The sequence below is a fragment of the Hypomesus transpacificus genome, unplaced genomic scaffold (assembly GCF_021917145.1).
Source record: "Hypomesus transpacificus isolate Combined female unplaced genomic scaffold, fHypTra1 scaffold_127, whole genome shotgun sequence".
In the NCBI taxonomy this organism is placed as follows: domain Eukaryota; kingdom Metazoa; phylum Chordata; class Actinopteri; order Osmeriformes; family Osmeridae; genus Hypomesus; species Hypomesus transpacificus.
In genome coordinates this window covers 495,959-515,354 of record NW_025813704.1, presented here as the reverse complement: position 1 = coordinate 515,354, position 19,396 = coordinate 495,959, and the positions used below count along the sequence as shown (strand labels likewise).

The 19,396-nt window shown below is 44.1% G+C and overlaps 1 protein-coding gene across 5 annotated transcripts in view; it reads right to left on the bottom strand.

Moving 5' to 3' along the window:
• Positions 1-156: 156 nt before the first annotated feature.
• Positions 157-19,396, bottom strand: part of LOC124488169 (integrin alpha-D-like) — a 23,287-nt gene continuing 4,047 nt past the window's right edge. For 2 of the 5 annotated variants that reach the window (XM_047050708.1, XM_047050710.1), the window contains 30 exons: positions 17,681-17,742; positions 15,355-15,460; positions 15,133-15,227; positions 14,509-14,579; positions 13,975-14,089; positions 13,170-13,297; positions 12,907-13,049; positions 12,585-12,735; positions 12,029-12,179; positions 9,398-9,471; positions 7,757-7,880; positions 7,213-7,346; positions 6,747-6,887; positions 6,358-6,570; positions 5,586-5,719; positions 5,133-5,275; positions 4,873-5,024; positions 4,622-4,747; positions 4,455-4,528; positions 4,223-4,364; positions 3,825-3,923; positions 3,575-3,654; positions 3,346-3,429; positions 3,139-3,217; positions 2,956-3,054; positions 2,568-2,648; positions 2,212-2,322; positions 1,664-1,777; positions 1,286-1,396; positions 157-906 (listed from right to left, as the gene is read on the bottom strand). In XM_047050708.1, the coding sequence (XP_046906664.1) occupies positions 802-906; positions 1,286-1,396; positions 1,664-1,777; positions 2,212-2,322; positions 2,568-2,648; positions 2,956-3,054; positions 3,139-3,217; positions 3,346-3,429; positions 3,575-3,654; positions 3,825-3,923; positions 4,223-4,364; positions 4,455-4,528; positions 4,622-4,747; positions 4,873-5,024; positions 5,133-5,275; positions 5,586-5,719; positions 6,358-6,570; positions 6,747-6,887; positions 7,213-7,346; positions 7,757-7,880; positions 9,398-9,471; positions 12,029-12,179; positions 12,585-12,735; positions 12,907-13,049; positions 13,170-13,297; positions 13,975-14,089; positions 14,509-14,579; positions 15,133-15,227; positions 15,355-15,460; positions 17,681-17,742 (3,442 nt within the window). In that variant the 3' untranslated portion in view covers positions 157-801. Of the gene's footprint in view, positions 907-1,285; positions 1,397-1,663; positions 1,778-2,211; positions 2,323-2,567; positions 2,649-2,955; positions 3,055-3,138; positions 3,218-3,345; positions 3,430-3,574; positions 3,655-3,824; positions 3,924-4,222; positions 4,365-4,454; positions 4,529-4,621; positions 4,748-4,872; positions 5,025-5,132; positions 5,276-5,585; positions 5,720-6,357; positions 6,571-6,746; positions 6,888-7,212; positions 7,347-7,756; positions 7,881-9,397; positions 9,472-12,028; positions 12,180-12,584; positions 12,736-12,906; positions 13,050-13,169; positions 13,298-13,974; positions 14,090-14,508; positions 14,580-14,684; positions 15,112-15,132; positions 15,228-15,354; positions 15,461-17,680; positions 17,743-17,871; positions 17,891-17,923; positions 18,041-19,396 lie in introns of those variants that run through there. The other 3 variants (XM_047050711.1, XM_047050712.1, XM_047050713.1) reach the window with 3 other exon arrangements.

The window sequence follows — 19,396 nt, the reverse complement described above, 5'->3', positions numbered from 1 at the left end:
GAAGAATGTAAATCATGTATCTCTCTTATCCCTGCTTCATTTGCATCCACACTATTTACATGGCTGACGTTTCCATGCTGCCAAGCAGACATACAGGGAAGAGTCATGTATTTTAACTGGTGTGTTTAAACTTTCTCCCTCAATCCGCCTTTCCTTCTCATCTTCCCCCTCGTGTATCTCTTCCTTCACCTCCCCCTCTCATCCTACCCTCCCTCCCTCTTCTCTCTCCCTACATGTCTCCCCCCTCCTCCAGTTGGACCACCGTCAGACAGAGGAAAAGCATGGGTGAGTAGTTGTGATACTCCAATGAAAGGAATACAATTTCTTCATTTCAGACATTTAATATAAAATATTCAGCAACACTTTACATCAGGCTTATAGTAACTACCATGCATCTACATAGAAACACTTCTAATGATGATTTCATTAACTCATGTAGCAACAAGTATAGTAACAACATTTATGGTATGTAGAAAATGTTATGTAACTAAATGGTGTTACAAAAGTCTAAGAAGGCCCAGTAAGGGGGACGGGTGTGAGGGGTGAGGGGGGTGTGAGGGGTGAGGTGGGTGTAAGGGGTGAGAGGGGTGAGGGGGGTGTGGTGGGTGTGAGGGGCGAGGGGGGTGTGAGGGGCGAGGGGGGTGTGAGGGGTGAGAGGGGCGAGGAAGCGTTGCAAAGGAGCAGTAGAAAGTTGTGTTTCCGAAATAAGAACAACTTGAACATCAATAACGCTAAATTTGCTTTGTTAAAACATTTGTCTCAACACACTCCTGGATGACACGACAGCAGCAGTAGGCACCACTAGATGTTCTCCTCCAACACGGTGTTCTCATGTTCAGGGTCCGCTCCCTCAGGATCACCCGAGTTCTCCATCATCTGCTTGTACTGACTCTTAAAAAACCCAGCCTGGGGGAGAGGGTGAGGGAGAGAGAGAGAGAGACACAAAGGAGAGAGAGGGAGGGACAGGGAGAGAGAGGGAGGGACAGGGAGAGAGAGGGAGGGACAGAGAGAGAGAGATGGAGATATAGAGAAAAAGCGAGGGACAGAGAGAGAATAATCATCCTCCTGATATAATCCTTAACTTCTAAAAGCAGTATTTTCAGTATAATTGTATTGCACTGTTTTGTACAACTACCTGTAAAATGTAAAACACACAGGCTGAATGTGTAATGCTTAAGAGTAACCCAACCATACCTTTACGCATAGCAATGAAGATGGCCTTATAAAGACCAAGCATAATAATCCTGATGACCTTATAAAGACCAAGCATAATAATGATGATTACCTTATAAAGAGCAGCCGTGATCAACGCCAGCAGCACCAGCCCCCCCAGGGAGCCGCCCACGATCTCCTTAGTCAGGTCCACCTTAGGAAACACCTCCACGTACGTTTCTACCTGCACACCAGGAAGGACTCAAACATCAGCAGTGTTTCTACCTGCACACCAGGAAGGACTCAAACATCAGCAGTTTTTCTACCTGCACACCAGGAAGGACTCAAACATCAGCAGTGTTTCAGACAGATAACCTGGACCACATACCAGCCATGATGTACCAGTCCCACCATGAGTCAGAACACACACACACACACACACTATACACACACACACTGTGTCATGCTAAGGGACACAAGGAAGGGATGATGATGATGATGGCTACCGTACCTTCTGGATGGGAGGGTTGTTCTTGGAGTCCTGGGAGTAGTAGATGTACTGGTCTCTGTCGTAGTCCAGGGTGGCTGTGCTGGTCAGAGAGAACTGGCCAGACGTCAGGCCAATCTGAACGACAGAAACACCTCACAGGTCAGAGGTCAAATCAACTACGTGGCTTCTTCTGCTGAGCTTCATAACGACCCGTTCACTCAGGTGTGCTGGAGCAGGGAAACATCTAGAACATGCAGGACAGGGGTCCCTCAGGTGTGCTGGAACAGGGAAACATCTAGAACGTGCAGGACAGGGGTCACTCAGGTGTGATGGGACAAGGAAACATCTAGAACATGCAAGACAGGGGTCACTCAGGTGTGCTGGAACAGGGAAACATCTAGAACATGCAAGACAGGGGTCACTCAGGTGTGCTGGAGCAGGGAAACATATAGAACATGCAGGACAGGGGTCCCTGAGGACCAGGGTTGAGAAAGGCTACTGTAACATGATCTATGAAACCAGCAGGTATATCTGACAATATATTCCTGAAGAGATTGAAGCTGTGTTACCTGTTCTATCCATCCTGAACTGATGTTTCCAGAGATGCTGTAGAGGAGGGAGTCGTCTCTTCTCACGAACACGCTGCAGGTGAACACGCCACACCTGGCCACCGCACAGTCCTGCACACGCACACACACCAGCTTCATGTCTGTATGGGCACTCACACCATTTCTGCTGTCGATATTACATACTAAAAACATGTTATGATTTTTTATAAAGTGTGTATATGTGAAGCCCTCTGTGATATTACTTTTTACAAAACCAGTTTTGTAAAAATGTGGTTTGATTTGAAATTGATGGAACGTGTTCACAACAGCTATGCAAGGTGTGTCCTTTCTAGAGGACTCAGATTCCTGCTGCTTACCAGAGGGGATTTTCTCTTCAACTTGTCCACAAAGTCTCTGACAGTTGCTTCTTCATCTTTTCCTCTTTTGCATCCTGGAATCTGTGACAGAAATAGTTTGTTTATGCGGAACAATGTGACGTGTTGATTCATAAACAGACATCTAGGCTCCATAACAACAACCCACTTGTATACATACTGTATGTTCCAACACTTGTTTAAACCAGGTGTGTAGGTTTCATTACACTCTACTGGTACATTTGCCGCCCACTTCTTGAAAATGCCAATCTCCCACCCCCCTTATTAAGAAAATTGATCCATTAAATGTATAATTTTCTGTAAAAAAAAAAACTTGGAAAAAAAACCCATGCCTGTGGTTTAAATGTTGGTGATTATTCATTCCTCTCACCTGCATCCCTCTGGAGTCAACCCAGATGTCTGTCTCACCAAGCTGCATGGGCACCTTGATTATCACGGTAAGGTTGAAATCTCTAGCAAAGTTTAAAACCTGAGAAAGAGAAAAGGGAGTTGTAGCATTCCTGAATTATGTTCCAAAACCAGTGAAGCGATGGTGGAGACCTTCCTCACACACCTTGAAGGACTGCAACACAGGTTTCTGCAAATCGTTTTTCTCAGCAGTGAAGTTTATGTTGCTTGTAGAATCCTCAACTCTGATTGAACAACGTCAAAAACTTTAAATCACAAAACTCGACATGTAGATTCCAGTAAATCAAATACAACCATATATAAAAATATCTCTACTTGAACATTTACAGTTTGATAAAGGAGTAGCACACACCTGGAAAGCAACACATAAATGCTGTACTGCACCCCGATGTCTCTCTGTATGAACAGGTTACTCCCTGGGGCATGAACGTTTCCACTGGAGGGGTTCGAATGAGGACATTAGTGGAGATACAGCCACACACATCATAACACACTGCAGAACATATGGCAGTTTATGACAGCTTGTGACAGTTTGTGACAGCTTATGGCAGCTTATGGCAGCTTATGACAGCCAATCAGACCTTGTGGCATTGGCACTGAAGGTCACCCTGGGGTCAAACTGACTGTTTGTATCTATTCCATAGGAGATGGTGAAGACAGCCTAGACAGACACAGAGACAGAATTAAAACATTTTCAAGTACATGTTTTACCTTTAAGCCGGTTCTAAAGCAGTAAGAGTGTTTATGGTGTTGATGTGGCTGGTCATGAATGAACACAGCGGTGTAGGTTTCATCATACAGAAAATGTCAAAAGTGATGTGAAGAACCGACCTTGCTGTTGGTCTTGAAGATGGGCTTGTCGATGGTGCATTCGCTTCTTCCTGTCGTTCCTTCAGATTCACTATCTAACGAGCTGCATTCGACTCTCCCCTGTCACACAGCCAGACACACAGACACATTATCATCCCTGTTCAGTAACGCATGGATCGTTCTTCAGGATGTGAGACACTTATCATCACTATTCAGTAACGCATTGATCGTTCTTCAGGATGTGAGACACTTATCACTGTTCAGTAACACATGGATCATTCTTCAGGATGTGAGACACTTATCATCACTATTCAGTAACTCATTGATCGTTCTTCAGGATGTGAGACACTTATCATCACTGTTCAGTAACACATGGATCATTCTTCAGGATGTGTTTGTGGAGCAGAGAGCAGCCTTGCCTGGACGGGGGTGAAGCGTCTGTAAGAGAGGCCGGCAGGGTAGCGAAGGACGACCCGGCTGTTGTAGGAGTTCTCATCCCTGCTCTCCATCGACACGGTCAGAGTCAGCACGTCGTCGATTCCTACCCTCAGCTCAGAGGAACTGACCGACACACACACACGGTTGCACGGTCACACTACCCTGTGAGCCATCCTAAATCAGCTGGTTTCCTTGATGATCCGGTGATCTTACCCAGTAAAATTAAAATCCACTTTGAGGTTGTCGATACAGTTGTTATCAGATCCACAGTTGATCTCAAAGTCCAGCTGTAGGATGAGAAAATATGTTAAATGGTTTCATTGATGTTGAACTGTCCTGAAATAAGGGTTAAACAGCTCAGAGACCAGGGGGAAACTGACCGGGTGATTGGAGGTGGTGGTGGAACCCTGGAGCAGGCTGGGAGAGAGAGAGTCTGAGGAGGGCAAGCCTTCAAAACTGAACGAAACTTCATTGTGGACTGAGTTGAGAGAGTCCTCCGGGCAAGCCTAGAGAGAGAGTACACATTCTGATCTTTATACCTAAAAACCCCCACCACACACACACACACACACAGATGCACATAGACACACAGCAATACACTTGCACATACAAACGCAGGTCTCACACCCACCTCAATGAAGAAGTTGTGTTTGTTGCAAGCCCTGTTCTGGTCCAGGGTGACCATGTTTGTGTCCTGTCGTTGTTTGAGCTGAAAGTAAGCACGGAAGTTGGGTGCTTTGCGTCTTGCGTCCAGTGTCAACGTGTAATTAACCTGCGCTCGAGCTGGAAGAACAGTTACTTCAGATTAGGCTCCGATCACACACTCATGGCGGTGAAGGTAAACTGCAAACTACGTTACAATGCAAATCAAAACAAGTCCAGGAAAATAACCTGTTTGTCCTTGAGTGCGCGGGTTCATGGTGAAGCAGACTGTCGCGGTATGAGGAAGAGGGGTCACGCAGTCTGAGTGACTGGTGGAGATTCTGGTCGGGTTAAAAGACACTTCAACATTCACGGTCACTATGGGTTTGGACCTGGAACATGAATACAAAACATGAAGAAAAATATATCAGCAAAACCTCTAGTAATTTTTTTTTTTCTAAAAAACATCTGGTAATTTTTTTTTTCTAATTAGTTAATTAATTCTACAACAAATAGATTATTTCTGCTTTGGAAACTCTAGAATTGGGTTACCCAACCCTGTTCCTGGATAGCTACCTGCCTATAGATTTTTGCTCCAACCACACTTATTTGACCTGATTTAACACACGTTTCCTGACCAACCAGCTAATCATTAGAATCAAGTGTGCTAGATTAGTGTTGGAGCTAAAACTCTAGAAACACCTGAGTAAGACGACGGCCCCCTTGGAGCCCACGGCCATGTCCGGGAGAGCGTCTCCACTGAGGTCCAGAGACGACTGGCTGATGGACAGGCCAAAGAACTTCATCCCAGAATGCACCTCAGACCCTGGGATTCTCTACCGTGGAGGAGGAACAGAAGTGATCATGACGCAGACTGATGTGCAACACTGTTGTCACATCAGAGCGTCTGGCTGTTTCCTAGACCAAGGGACAGTTTTCACACCTGTGCCTTTTCTCAAAATCGACTTCCTAACACAGACCTGGGAGTAGAGGTTGTACCTGGGAGTAGAGGCTGTACCTGGGAGTAGAGGCTGTACCTGGGAGTAGATATTGTACCTGGGAGTAGAGGCTGTACCTGGGAGTAGATATTGTACCTGGGAGTAGAGGCTTTACCTGGGAGTAGAGGTTGTACCTGGGAGTAGAGGTTGTACCTGGGAGTAGAGGCTGTACCTGGGAGTAGAGGTTGTACCTGGGAGTAGAGGCTGTACCTGGGAGTAGATATTGTACCTGGGAGTAGAGGCTGTACCTGGGAGTAGAGGCTGTACCTGGGAGTAGAGGCTGTACCTGGGAGTAGAGGTTGTACCTGGGAGTAGAGGCTGTACCTGGGAGTAGAGGTTGTACCTGGGAGTAGAGGCTGTACCTGGGAGTAGAGGCTGTACCTGGGAGTAGAGGCTGTACCTGGGAGTAGAGGCTGTACCTGGGAGTAGAGGCTGTACCTGGGAGTAGAGGTTGTACCTGGGAGTAGAGGCTGTACCTGGGAGTAGAGGTTGTTGATGCCGCCTCTCTGCCCGTGGAAGATGTAGACGCTCCCCTGGCCGTCGTCCTCCAGAGGAGCTCCCACCGCCAGGTCGTTGAACCCGTCGTTATTGAGGTCCGGCAGAGGGGCGAGTGACATGCCAAACCTGCTCCTCTCTCCTGCCTCCCCCTGCAACATGTTCTCACGTCCTCCAGGAAAGGACACTCCTTTCTGGACAGAAAAAAAACAAGTTGACAGACTTTGAAACAACATTGGACTACTATCAATTTCATATGACCAAAACAACAATCGATCTGATGGTTGTGAAATATTCAAATTGGTTTTTCGTCTAATGAAGTGTAAGCCAGTGTAGAGCTTAACATTACAGGGCGTGATACTTTAAATACCTTCTTAGTAAGGGTACAGATGAATATCATTCCCTCTCTGTCTTTATCTGTGTACATGGGAGACGACACCAGCACCAGGTCAGAGTAGGAATCACCATCCACGTCCATCGCACAAACCACCGCCCCAAAGTACGCCCCAATCTGAGGGACACACAAATAGAAACACCTTTAACCTGGACCCGCAAGAGGTGAAACACCTTTAACCTGGACCCGCAAGAGGTGAAACACCTTTAACATGGACCCGCAAGAGGTGAAACACCTTTAACCTGGACCCGCAAGAGGTGAAACACCTTTAACCTGGACCCGCAAGAGGTGAAACAACTTTAACATGGACCTGCAAGAGGTGAAACAACCAAATTGTAGATTTATGGTAGTTCTCATCCTTATTTTATTACTTCATAGTTCAGTATTTCAGTCGTACTTTATTATTTTACTTCATGAGCACTTTGACCAGTAGCACACCGACCTGTCTTGTAAACTGTAGAGTCTGGTCGGATCTCCCTGGGGACGCGACCATCACCTGGCCCCTGTGATCCGCCCTGGGAGCACCCACCACCGTGAAGGTGCCAAACCTCGTCCTCGCAGTGCTCATGGAATAACCTACGGAGACAGGGAGTGCAGGGGCGTGTCCAGACATTTCTGATAGGGGTGGCACAAGGGGTGGTCCGCCTCTGATTGGGCATATAGCCAATCATATTTTAGGATATTGGGGTGGCCAATCAGATTTAAGGGGTGCCCCGTGCCACCCTAGGCCACTCCCTGAACACGCCACTGAGTGAGTGGGGAAGAATTTATCTTCTTATTTATCTTCTTCACCAAAACATATTGTTGACTTGGCAGGACGGAATGAAATAAAAAATATCTCATCTTGCGACTGGCGACAATTCTGCCAAATGATCTGAGCTGGGTTTGGATGAGGGGCCCAACTAGGACTGGATTTACGTCATCACGTAATCTAGCGACTTTTCAGAGAGCCAATTTCAGGTGAGATTTTTTGGTCAAAGTCTTACCCAGGTAGCTATCAGACTCCCCATTCATGTTCTGGTAGAAGGTGGGCTGCTGGTCTCTGTTCACGTAAGACTGGAACCCTCCTTTCCACTGGAAGGCTCCAACAGTTCCTATATGATATCCTCCCTGAAGGAAGCAGCGATGTTAACCGAACAGCGAAAGACATTCCCCATTGTTTCTTACTTGTCAATTGCGACAAACAATTAGGAAACAGGAACAAAGAAAACACAGCACTATGGAAACGTAGCTGTCATTAGGATCATTGTAAAAATATAATAATCCTCACATTCGGTTTCATGTTATCTGATAGTAGTCAAGTGTTCTTTCGACGCTGTAGTGACATGCTGAGGTAGCTCAGGAGAGTACATGTAGTGTAATGACGCTGTAGTGACGCTGTATTTCGTTATTCTGTAACGAAATACATGCCCGAAAATGTATTTTGTAACGTATTCCGTTACGTTACTCAATCTGAGTAACGTATTCTGAATACTTGGATTACTTGGATTACTTCCACATTGAATTGCATTTTATAAGTGTAGGAATGCGGCCATAAATCCTGCCAGCTAAACTGCGTTTCCCGAAAACGATGGATCTTAGTTGTTACGAGGGTTCTCTACGATCAAAATAGCGAACCATCTTTATTTCTTACGTGCGTTTCCCAAACATGGTCGTAAGGAGAACCCTCGTACGTGTCCCTTAAGAACTACTTGAGAGTGGATGAGAGGCATGCTTTGAACAACCATGGTACGTGAGTTTGCATCTGTTGTAAAAATTGAAGATGTAACACATTTATCCTGTATAAGAATTATTCTGTGTTCAGCATTCCTTGTGTGTAGAGGGAGGCCTACCCCCAAATCTGAACTTTGGGTAACATGAGGCATATGTAAACAAGGTGACCTGGGCTGACCACTCTCTCTTACTAGAGAGGCCATAAAAAATGTCTGGCCTTATCTGTGTTGGGTGAATCATGTGGTCAAGCTTACAGGGGTCAAAAGGCACACACACGCATACACTCAAACACGCACGCACACACGCGCACCAGGTCTACGCAATGAGCGCCGCTTTAGTGACGCTGTCGTGACGCTGTAGTGTAGTGACGCTGTAGTAACATGCTGAGGTACCTCAGGAGAGTAGTGACATGCTGAGGTACCTCAGGAGAGTAGTGACATGCTGAGGTACCTCAGGAAAGTAGTGACATGCTGAGGTACCTCAGGAGAGTAGTGACATGCTGAGGTACCTCAGGAGAGTAGTGACATGCTGAGGTACCTCAGGAGTGTAGTGACATGCTGAGGTACCTCAGAGGTGTAGTGACATTCTGAGGTACCTCAGGAGAGTAATGACATGCTGAGGTACCTCAGGAGAGTAGTGACATGCTGAGGTGCCTCAGGAGAGTAGTGACATGCTGATGTACCTCAGGAGAGTAATGACATGCTGAGGTACCTCAGGAGAGTAATGACATGCTGAGGTACCTCAGGAGAGTAGTGACATGCTGAGGTACCTCAGGAGAGTAATGACATGCTGAGGTACCTCAGGAGAGTAGTGACATGCTGAGGTACCTCAGGAGAGTAGTGACATGCTGAGGTGCCTCAGGAGAGTAGTGACATGCTGAGGTACCTCAGGAGAGTAGTGACATGCTGAGGTACCTCAGGAGTGTACGCAGCACTGAATCCCTCTTGTGCCATCTCCATCTCCAGTGACGCTCCTGCAGCCTGCGATCCTGTCACACACACACACACACCACACACACACACACACACCACACACACACACACCACACACACACACACCACACACACACACACACACAGACACACACCACATCAACGACGGACCACAGCAAGCTGTTCAGTGGTCCGGTCTACTCGCTACAGTCCCGTGATATACCGTACACTCCAGTAATTGAAAATAATGTATTACTGCTCAACAAAGACTGCACTGTGTGGTGTTCATGTACTGTTACAAGTTAACTATCACAGAGTGAAAATTGTAGTATTTTATGTTTCTTTACAACCTGAGGATCATTGTCCTGTGGTTTTAAACTGTTCAAACAGTTCAATAAATTACATATTGAATGGTGTGTAAAAGGTGTTGTTGCAGATGCTGTAGGCCTATGTCTTCTGTTACCACTGAGTGCATTGCACTTGGTTATTTTCTTACTGTATTTTTGTGCCTTTATTTGGTCGTGGTTCCTTTGAGCTTTTCAAGTTCTGAGAGAAAAAAGTATGTCACGTGATATTGACAGGAAATAGTCGCGTAACGTAGGTTAATAAGTTAAAAAAGGCCCTGCAGAGCCCAGCGCTCTTTGATGTACATGTTGGCCCTGCATTTTTTGTACTCGTCTCGCGTCTGTTGTGGCATCTTAGGTATGTATTGGTGATTTGACAATACTTACTGTTGTATAGCTTTATTTTGTAACAACGTTACGTTTCGTAAGTTTGTTGTTATAAGTCTGTCACTATCTGAGTTTACGATCTGCGTTGCTAGCGAGGGCATACACGAACGCATGTTGTAGTTTGTAGACCATGCTTTTCAAGTACATATAAATAAGTAATGTATAATTGTTTACAGGTTAAATGTTATTTTTCATGATCTACAGAAATGTAAATTGAACATGTAAAACGTAAAGAGAAAGGGAGGAGGGCCACAACATCATGGCCACCAACAAAACTCAGCAAGGAATGTTCTTGCTCCGGCACTGACGATGGCTTAGGCCGAAACGCGTCTGTCATTCTAATAAACTGGTCAAAAGAAGCAACAAGCAAGCTCGAGAGTGCAGTTTTTTCTACTTTAAGTTACTAGTCTTTTTTCAATCGCACCCAAAATCACCTTTTATTTATTTTGGAAGCAGAGCGCGCCTATCTTTTCTAATGCTTGCTCCGGCTTTAACCTATGGATATTCGGCAGCGTTGCCACAACCGCAGAATAGCTGCGCTCGCATCTTTCTCCGCTGCCATTACTGAACTACTCAAACTAGTACACGACATTAACGTCATAGTTTTCAGCCACTCCCTCTGTTCGCTGATTGGACCTACAAAAAATGTGTTTCTGAAAACCGACTTCAAAGTCAAACTCCCAGACCTAGTACAGAAGCAAAATCCAAATTGAGCGGAAGTACGTAGTAGGGCAGAGCCAGGCTAAATAAACCCATGGACAAGGAGTTAACTGTCTTCTGAGTTTTCATGTTAGGAAGAGTTTATCTGGCTGTCAAGTTATATACTGGACATGTACCGAGGACAGCACACTATGTTTTATTGATTTCAGTGTGATTGTGATGGAGTTTGGTTATTAAATGTTGGAAAAATTGAAGATGTAACACCTTTATCCTGTATAAGAATGATTCTGTGTTCAGCATTCCTTGTGTGCCAAGAGCCTACCCCCAAATCTGAACTCTGGGTAACACTAGGCTTTCTTATCACCCTGGGAAGGGTGAACATTTGAAGATGTTGGGGGTTTGTTTGTTTTAAGGATATACTGTGTGACAAAGACTATAGGTGGAAACGCAAGGTCTGTTGACCATTTGTTCAACCTTTGTTCATCAGGAGATCCTGTTGTTGTGTTTCAATCAGGGTTGATGTCGTAAACACACACACTCACACACACACTCAAACACGCGCGCCAGGTCTATGCAAGGAGCAGGGGCGGTTTTAGGCACGGACAGACCGGGCAGCCGCCCGGGGCGGCATATTTTCATGTCACGTGGGGGGCGCACGAGCATATCAAAAAAAGAAATCTGCGCTGTTTTCTCTTATCGATCATTTCAGTTAGTGGGGAATTGGCATATTGGCGCCCCCTTCAGGCAGCTGCAGGCACCCCTGCTTGCCGTGCACCATTTTCGTTTTTGTTTATAGCAGCCAGGTAGTAGCGGTGGTCGTTCTGGGGGCGCTGTCGTGGGGCGGCCGACGGGGTAGGGGGCGCCACACGATTTCTTCCTCTCGGGGGGTGGGGGGGGGTAATAAACTCGCCCTGGGCGCACAATGTGCCAGAACCGCCACTGGCAAGGAGCCAATGAAGGAGAGCCATGGAACATTTGCATGCTTTGTCTTAACAAATGACTGTAAAGAGCAGGGCTGCTCAAATAGGCATCTAGCACAACATGCTAGCAGACAAACTTTGTAGCACAATGGCGTGTGATGTTTTTGTCTCCTTGAATCCGGCCGCAAGAATAAAGCTTTCTTAAACTTGTTCACCGACTGGCTGTGCAATGCTTGATAGATTAATATTTCTGACATTAAACATAGTGTTTCTGTTGGCATTAAAGTGCAGAGGTCTCCTACCCTCGATATTGAAGATGCTGTTCTGCAAAGTGCTGCTGATTTTGTGAAGCGCTTCAAAGCTGCTCACTTGGAACACATGTGTCTGAGATGGAAGTGAGGCGATTGTGTTCAACTCAGCTTTGGCCCATGGGCTGGTGAAGGCAGAGCCCACCTGGGAAGAACACAGATAGTTGAAGCATCAATTTTCCTTCCACAGTTTTCACTGTGTGAACGGTTGGTTGTCTTGAAACAACTTTTTTGTGCTAAGAGAAAACAATTTCTAAAGCAAGTATTCAAAGAACATCTGTGTGGATCACACTACCAAAAACCCAGGTTGAAGAACACAAAGCTAAGGGCCACAGAAGCATCTATGCAAATGTTGAATCCTATATTGTCTATATGCAATAAATATATAAATAATCATAATAATGTGTTCATTTGTTTAGCAGATGCTTTAATCAAAAGCAACATCAGGGGGGGCATTGAACCTGCAACCTCTTAAACTGCAGACAAGTACTCTAACCACTGAGCTAGACCTATGCCTAACATTTGTTTACTTTTATCTGCCACGTCTTACCCCAATAGCAAATCGAACAATAGACTTCCTGTTAGCTGATTTTGTAGCACTCGGGAGGCGGTCTCTATCATTGGATTCTCCATCTGTGATCACGATCAGGATCTTCGACGCTCCGTCCCTCGACCCCCCAGAAGATGAAAATACCTCATCACTAGAAATCAAAACAATTTGAGGATTAGTGATCATTCCATTTGATTAATGGCATTCTTTTAGGTTAAGCCCCTTTAATGAAAGCAATAAAACACATCCACTTTTGTTCTTAAGTGTTTGATGCGTGTGTTGTTGTTTACTGCTGTGTGTACATCTGTGAAACTTTCCTTACACAACTTTCTGGATTGCAGCAGCAGTATAGGTATATTGTTCCTTTTGTTTGATCTCATCAATCTTTGTTTTCCAAGTTTGAGGTTCAAAATGTTTAAAATTCAAATGAATGGTGAAACTAGTTGAGTACTGGGCCACAGCAAACTGCGAAATGAGAAAATGTTTGGAATCAGACATTGACAAAGTAAAGCAGACAGTGATATTGATCAATACATTTTCCTGTGAATTCCCTTTTTACAACAAAGCAGAAGAACAAAGTCTCACCTTGGTATCCTTCCCAACTAGCATACCGATCAGATCTTTGACAAAAACCTTCATTTTAGCAAAGTCTCTGCTGGCCACGCTGCCTGATCCGTCCAAAAGGAAAGCAATGTCGGTCTTCCCAGGGCATTCTTGGAAACACGGCAAACACAGAGAGATGTGAGAGGGAGGCAGACAGCAGGGGGTCTGTCAGGAATACCTGTCAGGAACACCTGCCAGAAACACCTGCCAGAAACACCTGCCAGAAACACCTGCCAGGAACACCTATCAAGAACACCTGCCAGGAACACCTGCCAGGAACACCTGCCAGGAACACATAAAACTGTGTGCCAGTGTTTAGTTTCTACATGATTCATCTTTGAAAACCTGAAAAAAACTCGACTAGAATTGTTCACAGGAGGGTGTGATGACATCAGTGGGCATGATGACATCAGAAGCCGTGATGAAATCAGAGGGCTTGATGACATCAGAGGTTGTGATGACATTAGTCATGAAAAATGCAACACACATTCTCTGCATCCCACTGAAGAGCGAATTATCCGTTTTTTTTTATCAAAACATGAACACAGGTATTTACAGGTGGAGACATCCTCACTAATCTCAAACTTTAGCAGAAACATCATTTGTCTTTATGAAACAATAATTGTGTGACAGAGGGGGTCAGTAAAGCTCAGTGGTTTGAGCTTGTGACTTCAGACCAAGAGATCGCAGGTTGAAAACCTCCCGTACGTCGTTTTGGATAAAAGCATCTGCTAAAAGAAGACGTTACAAACATTAATGGAAGGACAGAGGATGTTTCCGTGGTTACCCTCTAGGGAGGCAGGGAGAGGAGGACCAGGGGAGTCTCTTCCATCTATCTCCAAACACAAGCCGTTATAGGTGGTGATGGCCTCACACTCTCGAGGGATGGTTGGGCCACATACCTGGAACAGAGAGGATAGTCAGGCTGACCTGGTAGGTGAGCATGTGTGGCAGCAGGAAACAGTGTGGGATTGGTTGACGTAATCAGGCAGCAGTGTGGGATTGGTTGATGTAATCAGGAAATTGGGATTGGAAAATTCAAAATTCACAGTAGCCTACAGTCAATCGAAATGTTAGATAATTTTTTGTGGACTTATTCGGATTATTCCCCACTTCAGTAAAATACATCAGCTTTGTCTTCCTGAAGGTGTGGCCTCTAAGTGGCGCGTGTTTGGGAGAACACATTTGTGAAATGTGGCGAGCATTGTGTAATCTCTGATATAATCTGTGTTCGCACAACCCAAGTGTTGTTCTAATCACTTAGCAAAAACTGAAACGATCGAAAATACCATCCCCACACTCATATAAAGACCGGACGTACCATGGTGGTTTGGGATGTTGGATTCTTTGTCATTGTCAAACCCAGAGACATGTTGACTGCATGACTGGGCACTAGAAAACACGTTTATGGATTACAAATGGAAACACGTTTTGATGCACCTCATATGCTTAACATGATTATTTAAAGAGCAGATCGTCTCAGTACAGGATCTTTACCTGGTATAGATATCTCAGTACAGGATCTTTACCTGGTATAGATATCTCAGTACAGGATCTTTACCTGGTATAGATATCTCAGTACAGGATCTTTACCTGGTATAGACATCTCAGGACAGGATCTTTACCTGGTATAGATATCTCAGTACAGGATCTTTACCTGGTATAGATATCTCAGGACAGGATCTTTACCTGGTATAGATATCTCAGTACAGGATCTTTACCTGGTATAGATATCTCAGGACAGGATCTTTACCTGGTATAGATATCTCAGTACAGGATCTTTACCTGGTATAGATATCTCAGGACAGGATCTTTACCTGGTATAGATATCTCAGGACAGGATCTTTACCTGGTATAGATATCTCAGGACAGGATCTTTACCTGGTATAGATATCTCAGGACAGGATCTTTACCTGGTATAGATATCTCAGTACAGGATCTTTACCTGGTATAGATATCTCAGTACAGGAGTTGATCGAACACCTGTAAACCTTTCCTCTCCTCTCTCCATCCTGCTCCAAGGGGGCGCTGGTGAGCAGGCTGCAGCCAGGGCACAGACATGTTCAGCAACATACAGCAGGAGCAGCACATCTAACTGGAAATCACACAACCTGGAAAGCTTTTTTGCATGTCATGTAAATGTGCTGCTCAGGCTTTGTGCTCATACCTGCTGCTGTCTCTAATCACCACCTGGTATCCAAACCCAGCAGCAGGACTGCTAAGGTACTTCCAAGCCACAGACTCCATGTTGAAAGCCAAACAGCCTTGCAGCACTAACCAGAAAACAAGAAACATTTTATGATAATTGTATGATATGCAGAGATTGGAAGTAACAAAATACTTAGTTACTGTACTTACTGATTTTTCTTTCCCCTTTGTTAAAAAAAACATGTAAAAAAAAAAGTTTTAAAAGATATTTTTGAAAAAAAAGTTATGTTTTTTCTTTTTTAGGTTTGCATCATTGTTGAGTACTTGATGAAGACTCTACTAAACTCTACTGTACTCTGCTCTGCTTTACTCTACTGGTTTTTTGGCTTCTCTGTTTCTCCTCTCCTTTCACTGTGTCTGAAAAAAAACGTTGAAAAAACTTTGGAAAGGTTGGAAAACCATTTTCGAAAAAGGTTTGCATCATTGATGAGTACTTGACTGCTATACTCTACTCTGCACTGCTTTACTCTTCTCTGTTTTAGGCTTGTCTGTTCTCCTCTCCCCTCTCTCATCTCTGATATCTATTTTCACTGTTTGTGTTTTTCACGTTTTGAAAGGCAGAATAATAATTACAAAAAAAAGTATGTTATGAATGAGACTGGAGTGTTAGCGAAGTCTACATGATTTAGAATAGAGACATTTCTGATCATCCATGGCCATATATGAGGGAGATGTTTGAAATTGTCGCAGTCAAAATGATTCCTGGCAAATGTGCCGAGTGTATTGATGTATTAATATGATGTGAGGTGCAGTTACCTGCGTGACACTAAAACAGGTGTAGTAATGGCTGCTTTTTACGTATATGTCAGAGCCCACACTTGAGTTAAAAGGTGTATTAAGTACTTTAACTTTGACCAGAGTTTTTTTAAACTTAAACATATGTACTTCTACTTGAGTGAAGGATGTGTATACATCTCTGATGATATGAGGCATAGGTGTAGGTCCGGTTTGAGCATTTCACTTCAAATCAAAAGATTGCAAATTCCTCTAATTTTGGATGAAAGTGTCTGCAAAACTGGACATATTGTTTGTTCATCCATATTTCCAAAGATGGTTGTTAAGAATTTTGCGTTTTCATTTGGAAACTTCCACAGGACATTCTATTGTCACAACTGACCGACACAATGACATCGACAATGAGTCAGAATGATGAATGTTTATGCAGGAACAAACAACCCACTCCACCCCCAAACACACATACACACACACACACACACACATATTTAAAGTATCTAGAAACCAAAAGGAAGGGAAGTGGTAGCTGTCATGTTCCTTGTCGCTACTAGTGTCTTTACTTTATACAACCTTAAAAGGGCATTGATCACCTCAACTACATATGATCATTCATCCCATGGACAACACCTACTGCATGAGATACATTCTGTAGCATATATTTGGGTATATATATATAACTTTAAGTTTGAAAGTACCACTGGAACCCTTATTGGGTGTAGCTGTCCATGTATAAGGTCTTAACCCCACCCCTACTCGTCCCTCAAGGATGAACCACTACTGCAGACTAACTGCACATCATGCTAGTATCTAGTTTCTAGTATCTAGTATCAATGATTAGTATCAATAGTAAATGTGAACATTACTAACTCAAAATTAAATTATTAAGAAACTTTCACTGTGGCACATGAGGAAGTGAGATGAGCTATAGCAATAATACATAACTTCAGAAACATTCAAACTTCTATAAGAAACTCTTTCTAATATTCCTGTGTGGAAGGAAGATTAGAGTCTTGTCTTGTTCCAGCGAGCTTCTTACGTATTACCAGAACATTTGAAATACTTTCACATGTCAAAAAAGGTTGTAAATCAACACTTAGTTTGGACTTTTCATGTGTGTTAGTCTGTATTTTTTATGTATATGTGAATTGTCTCTTTCAAACTAATACCTTCCTGATACTTTTAGCTACATGTTCTGTTGGTGCTATAATTACAGCTTGATTTGAATTTAGGATTTCAACGGTAGAAGTGTGTGTATACATAAATGTTGGCGTGTGTATGTGCATGTGTATATATATGTGTATATAATATATGTGTGTATATATATGTGTGTGTATAATATGTGTGTATATAGGCTATTGTATGTATGTGTAAACATAAGTGCGTTTATATTGTTGGTAACAGTAATGCCCTCTCGTTCTAACATTCTAGTCATCTTAAAAGAGCCTCAGCCAAGATATTCTGATGATAACAAATCTGAAATCCCATATTTGATACTAGCAATCCCTGTGGAAGTAGGAGAACAGAGGGAGGATGTATGAAGGTCCCCCTACCTGCCACCAGGAACAGTGAGAGGGAGAACGTCCATGCCATGGTCCAGAGCTCCAGGACAGACCTGCAGGGCCCAGAGGAACACAAACTATGACCACAAACAGAAACTCTCCAGAGCAAACATGATGATGTAGGTGTCACTGTTCACAAGGCATCTAAGCACCGATCTGCGTCACCAGAATATTAGACACACCTGTTTTGTGTTGACTCTCTAGGATGGCTATATAAACTGAGCTGTGTCTGACCTTGTTATGAAGTCTTATTCTTTGTTTCTTTATCGATGGCCGTCTGGCTTTACTTGGGCCTTTGTATTCCTCTCAGAACATAGGCCATTGTTGAATTGTTTCCACCCTCGTCTGTCCTGAGCCATCCTCTCCAGCTGTTTCCACGTCAGCCATTGCAATGTATTGCAATTACGCAGGAAGTGGCTGCTGTCTGATTGTGGCTAGATTGTGGCCAAGTGTCATGTAGATCTATTCTAGGATGTGACACAGACACACAGCATGCCACCTGTCCAGCTCACTGCCTCATCATGCTTACTGCCTCATCATGCTGACTGCCTCATCACGCTTACTGCCTCATCGTGCTGACTGCCTCATCATGCTGACTGCCTCATCACATTTACTGCCTCATCATGCTGACTGCCTCATGATGCTGACTGCCTCATCACGCTTACTGCCTCATCGTGCTGACTGCCTCATAATGCTTACTGCCTCATCACGCTTACTGCCTCATTGTGCTGACTGCCTCATCATGCTGACTGCCTCATCACATTTACTGCCTCATCAAGCTTACTGCCTCATCATGCTTACTGCCTCATCATGCTGACTGCCTCATCACATTTACTGCCTCATCAAGCTTACTGCCTCATCATGCTTTCTGTCTCATCACGCTTACTGCCTCATCGTGCTGACTGCCTTGTGATGCTTACTGCATCATGATGCTGACTGCCTCATGATGCTGACTGCCTCATGATGCTTATGATGCTGACTGCCTCATGATGCTGACTGCCTCATCCTACTTATTGCCTCATGATGTTTACTGCCTTGTGAGAGTGACCGCTAGCACAGCAATTGATAGAAAGAAAATCAATCGCATATGGGGCTGGGTGGTTAGGGTTAGGGTCACAACTCTGACCTATGACCTTTGACCTGTGCTGGCGGACTGAACAGCAGCAGAGTTTTGTCTCACACAGGTTACCAGACCGCTCTGGGTCTCCAACCTGCACACACACAGGAAACCCAAGACGCATGTAGGCCGTATAGAGATGTGTGTGTTTACATTAACACACATACAGTATAGAGATGTGTGTGTTTACATTAACACACACACAGTATAGAGATGTGTGTGTTTACATTAACACACACACAGTATAGAGATGTGTGTGTTTACATTAACACACATACAGTATAGAGATGTGTGTGTTTACATTAACACACACACAGTATAGAGATGTGTGTGTTTACATTAACACACACACAGTATAGAGATGTGTGTGTTTACATTAACACACACACAGTATAGAGATGTGTGTGTTTACATTAACACACACACAGTATAGAGATGTGTGTGTTTACATTAACACACACACAGTATAGAGATGTGTGTGTTTACATTAACACACACACAGTATAGAGATGTGTGTGTTTACATTAACACACACACAGTATAGAGATGTGTGTGTTTACATTAACACACACACAGTATAGAGATGTGTG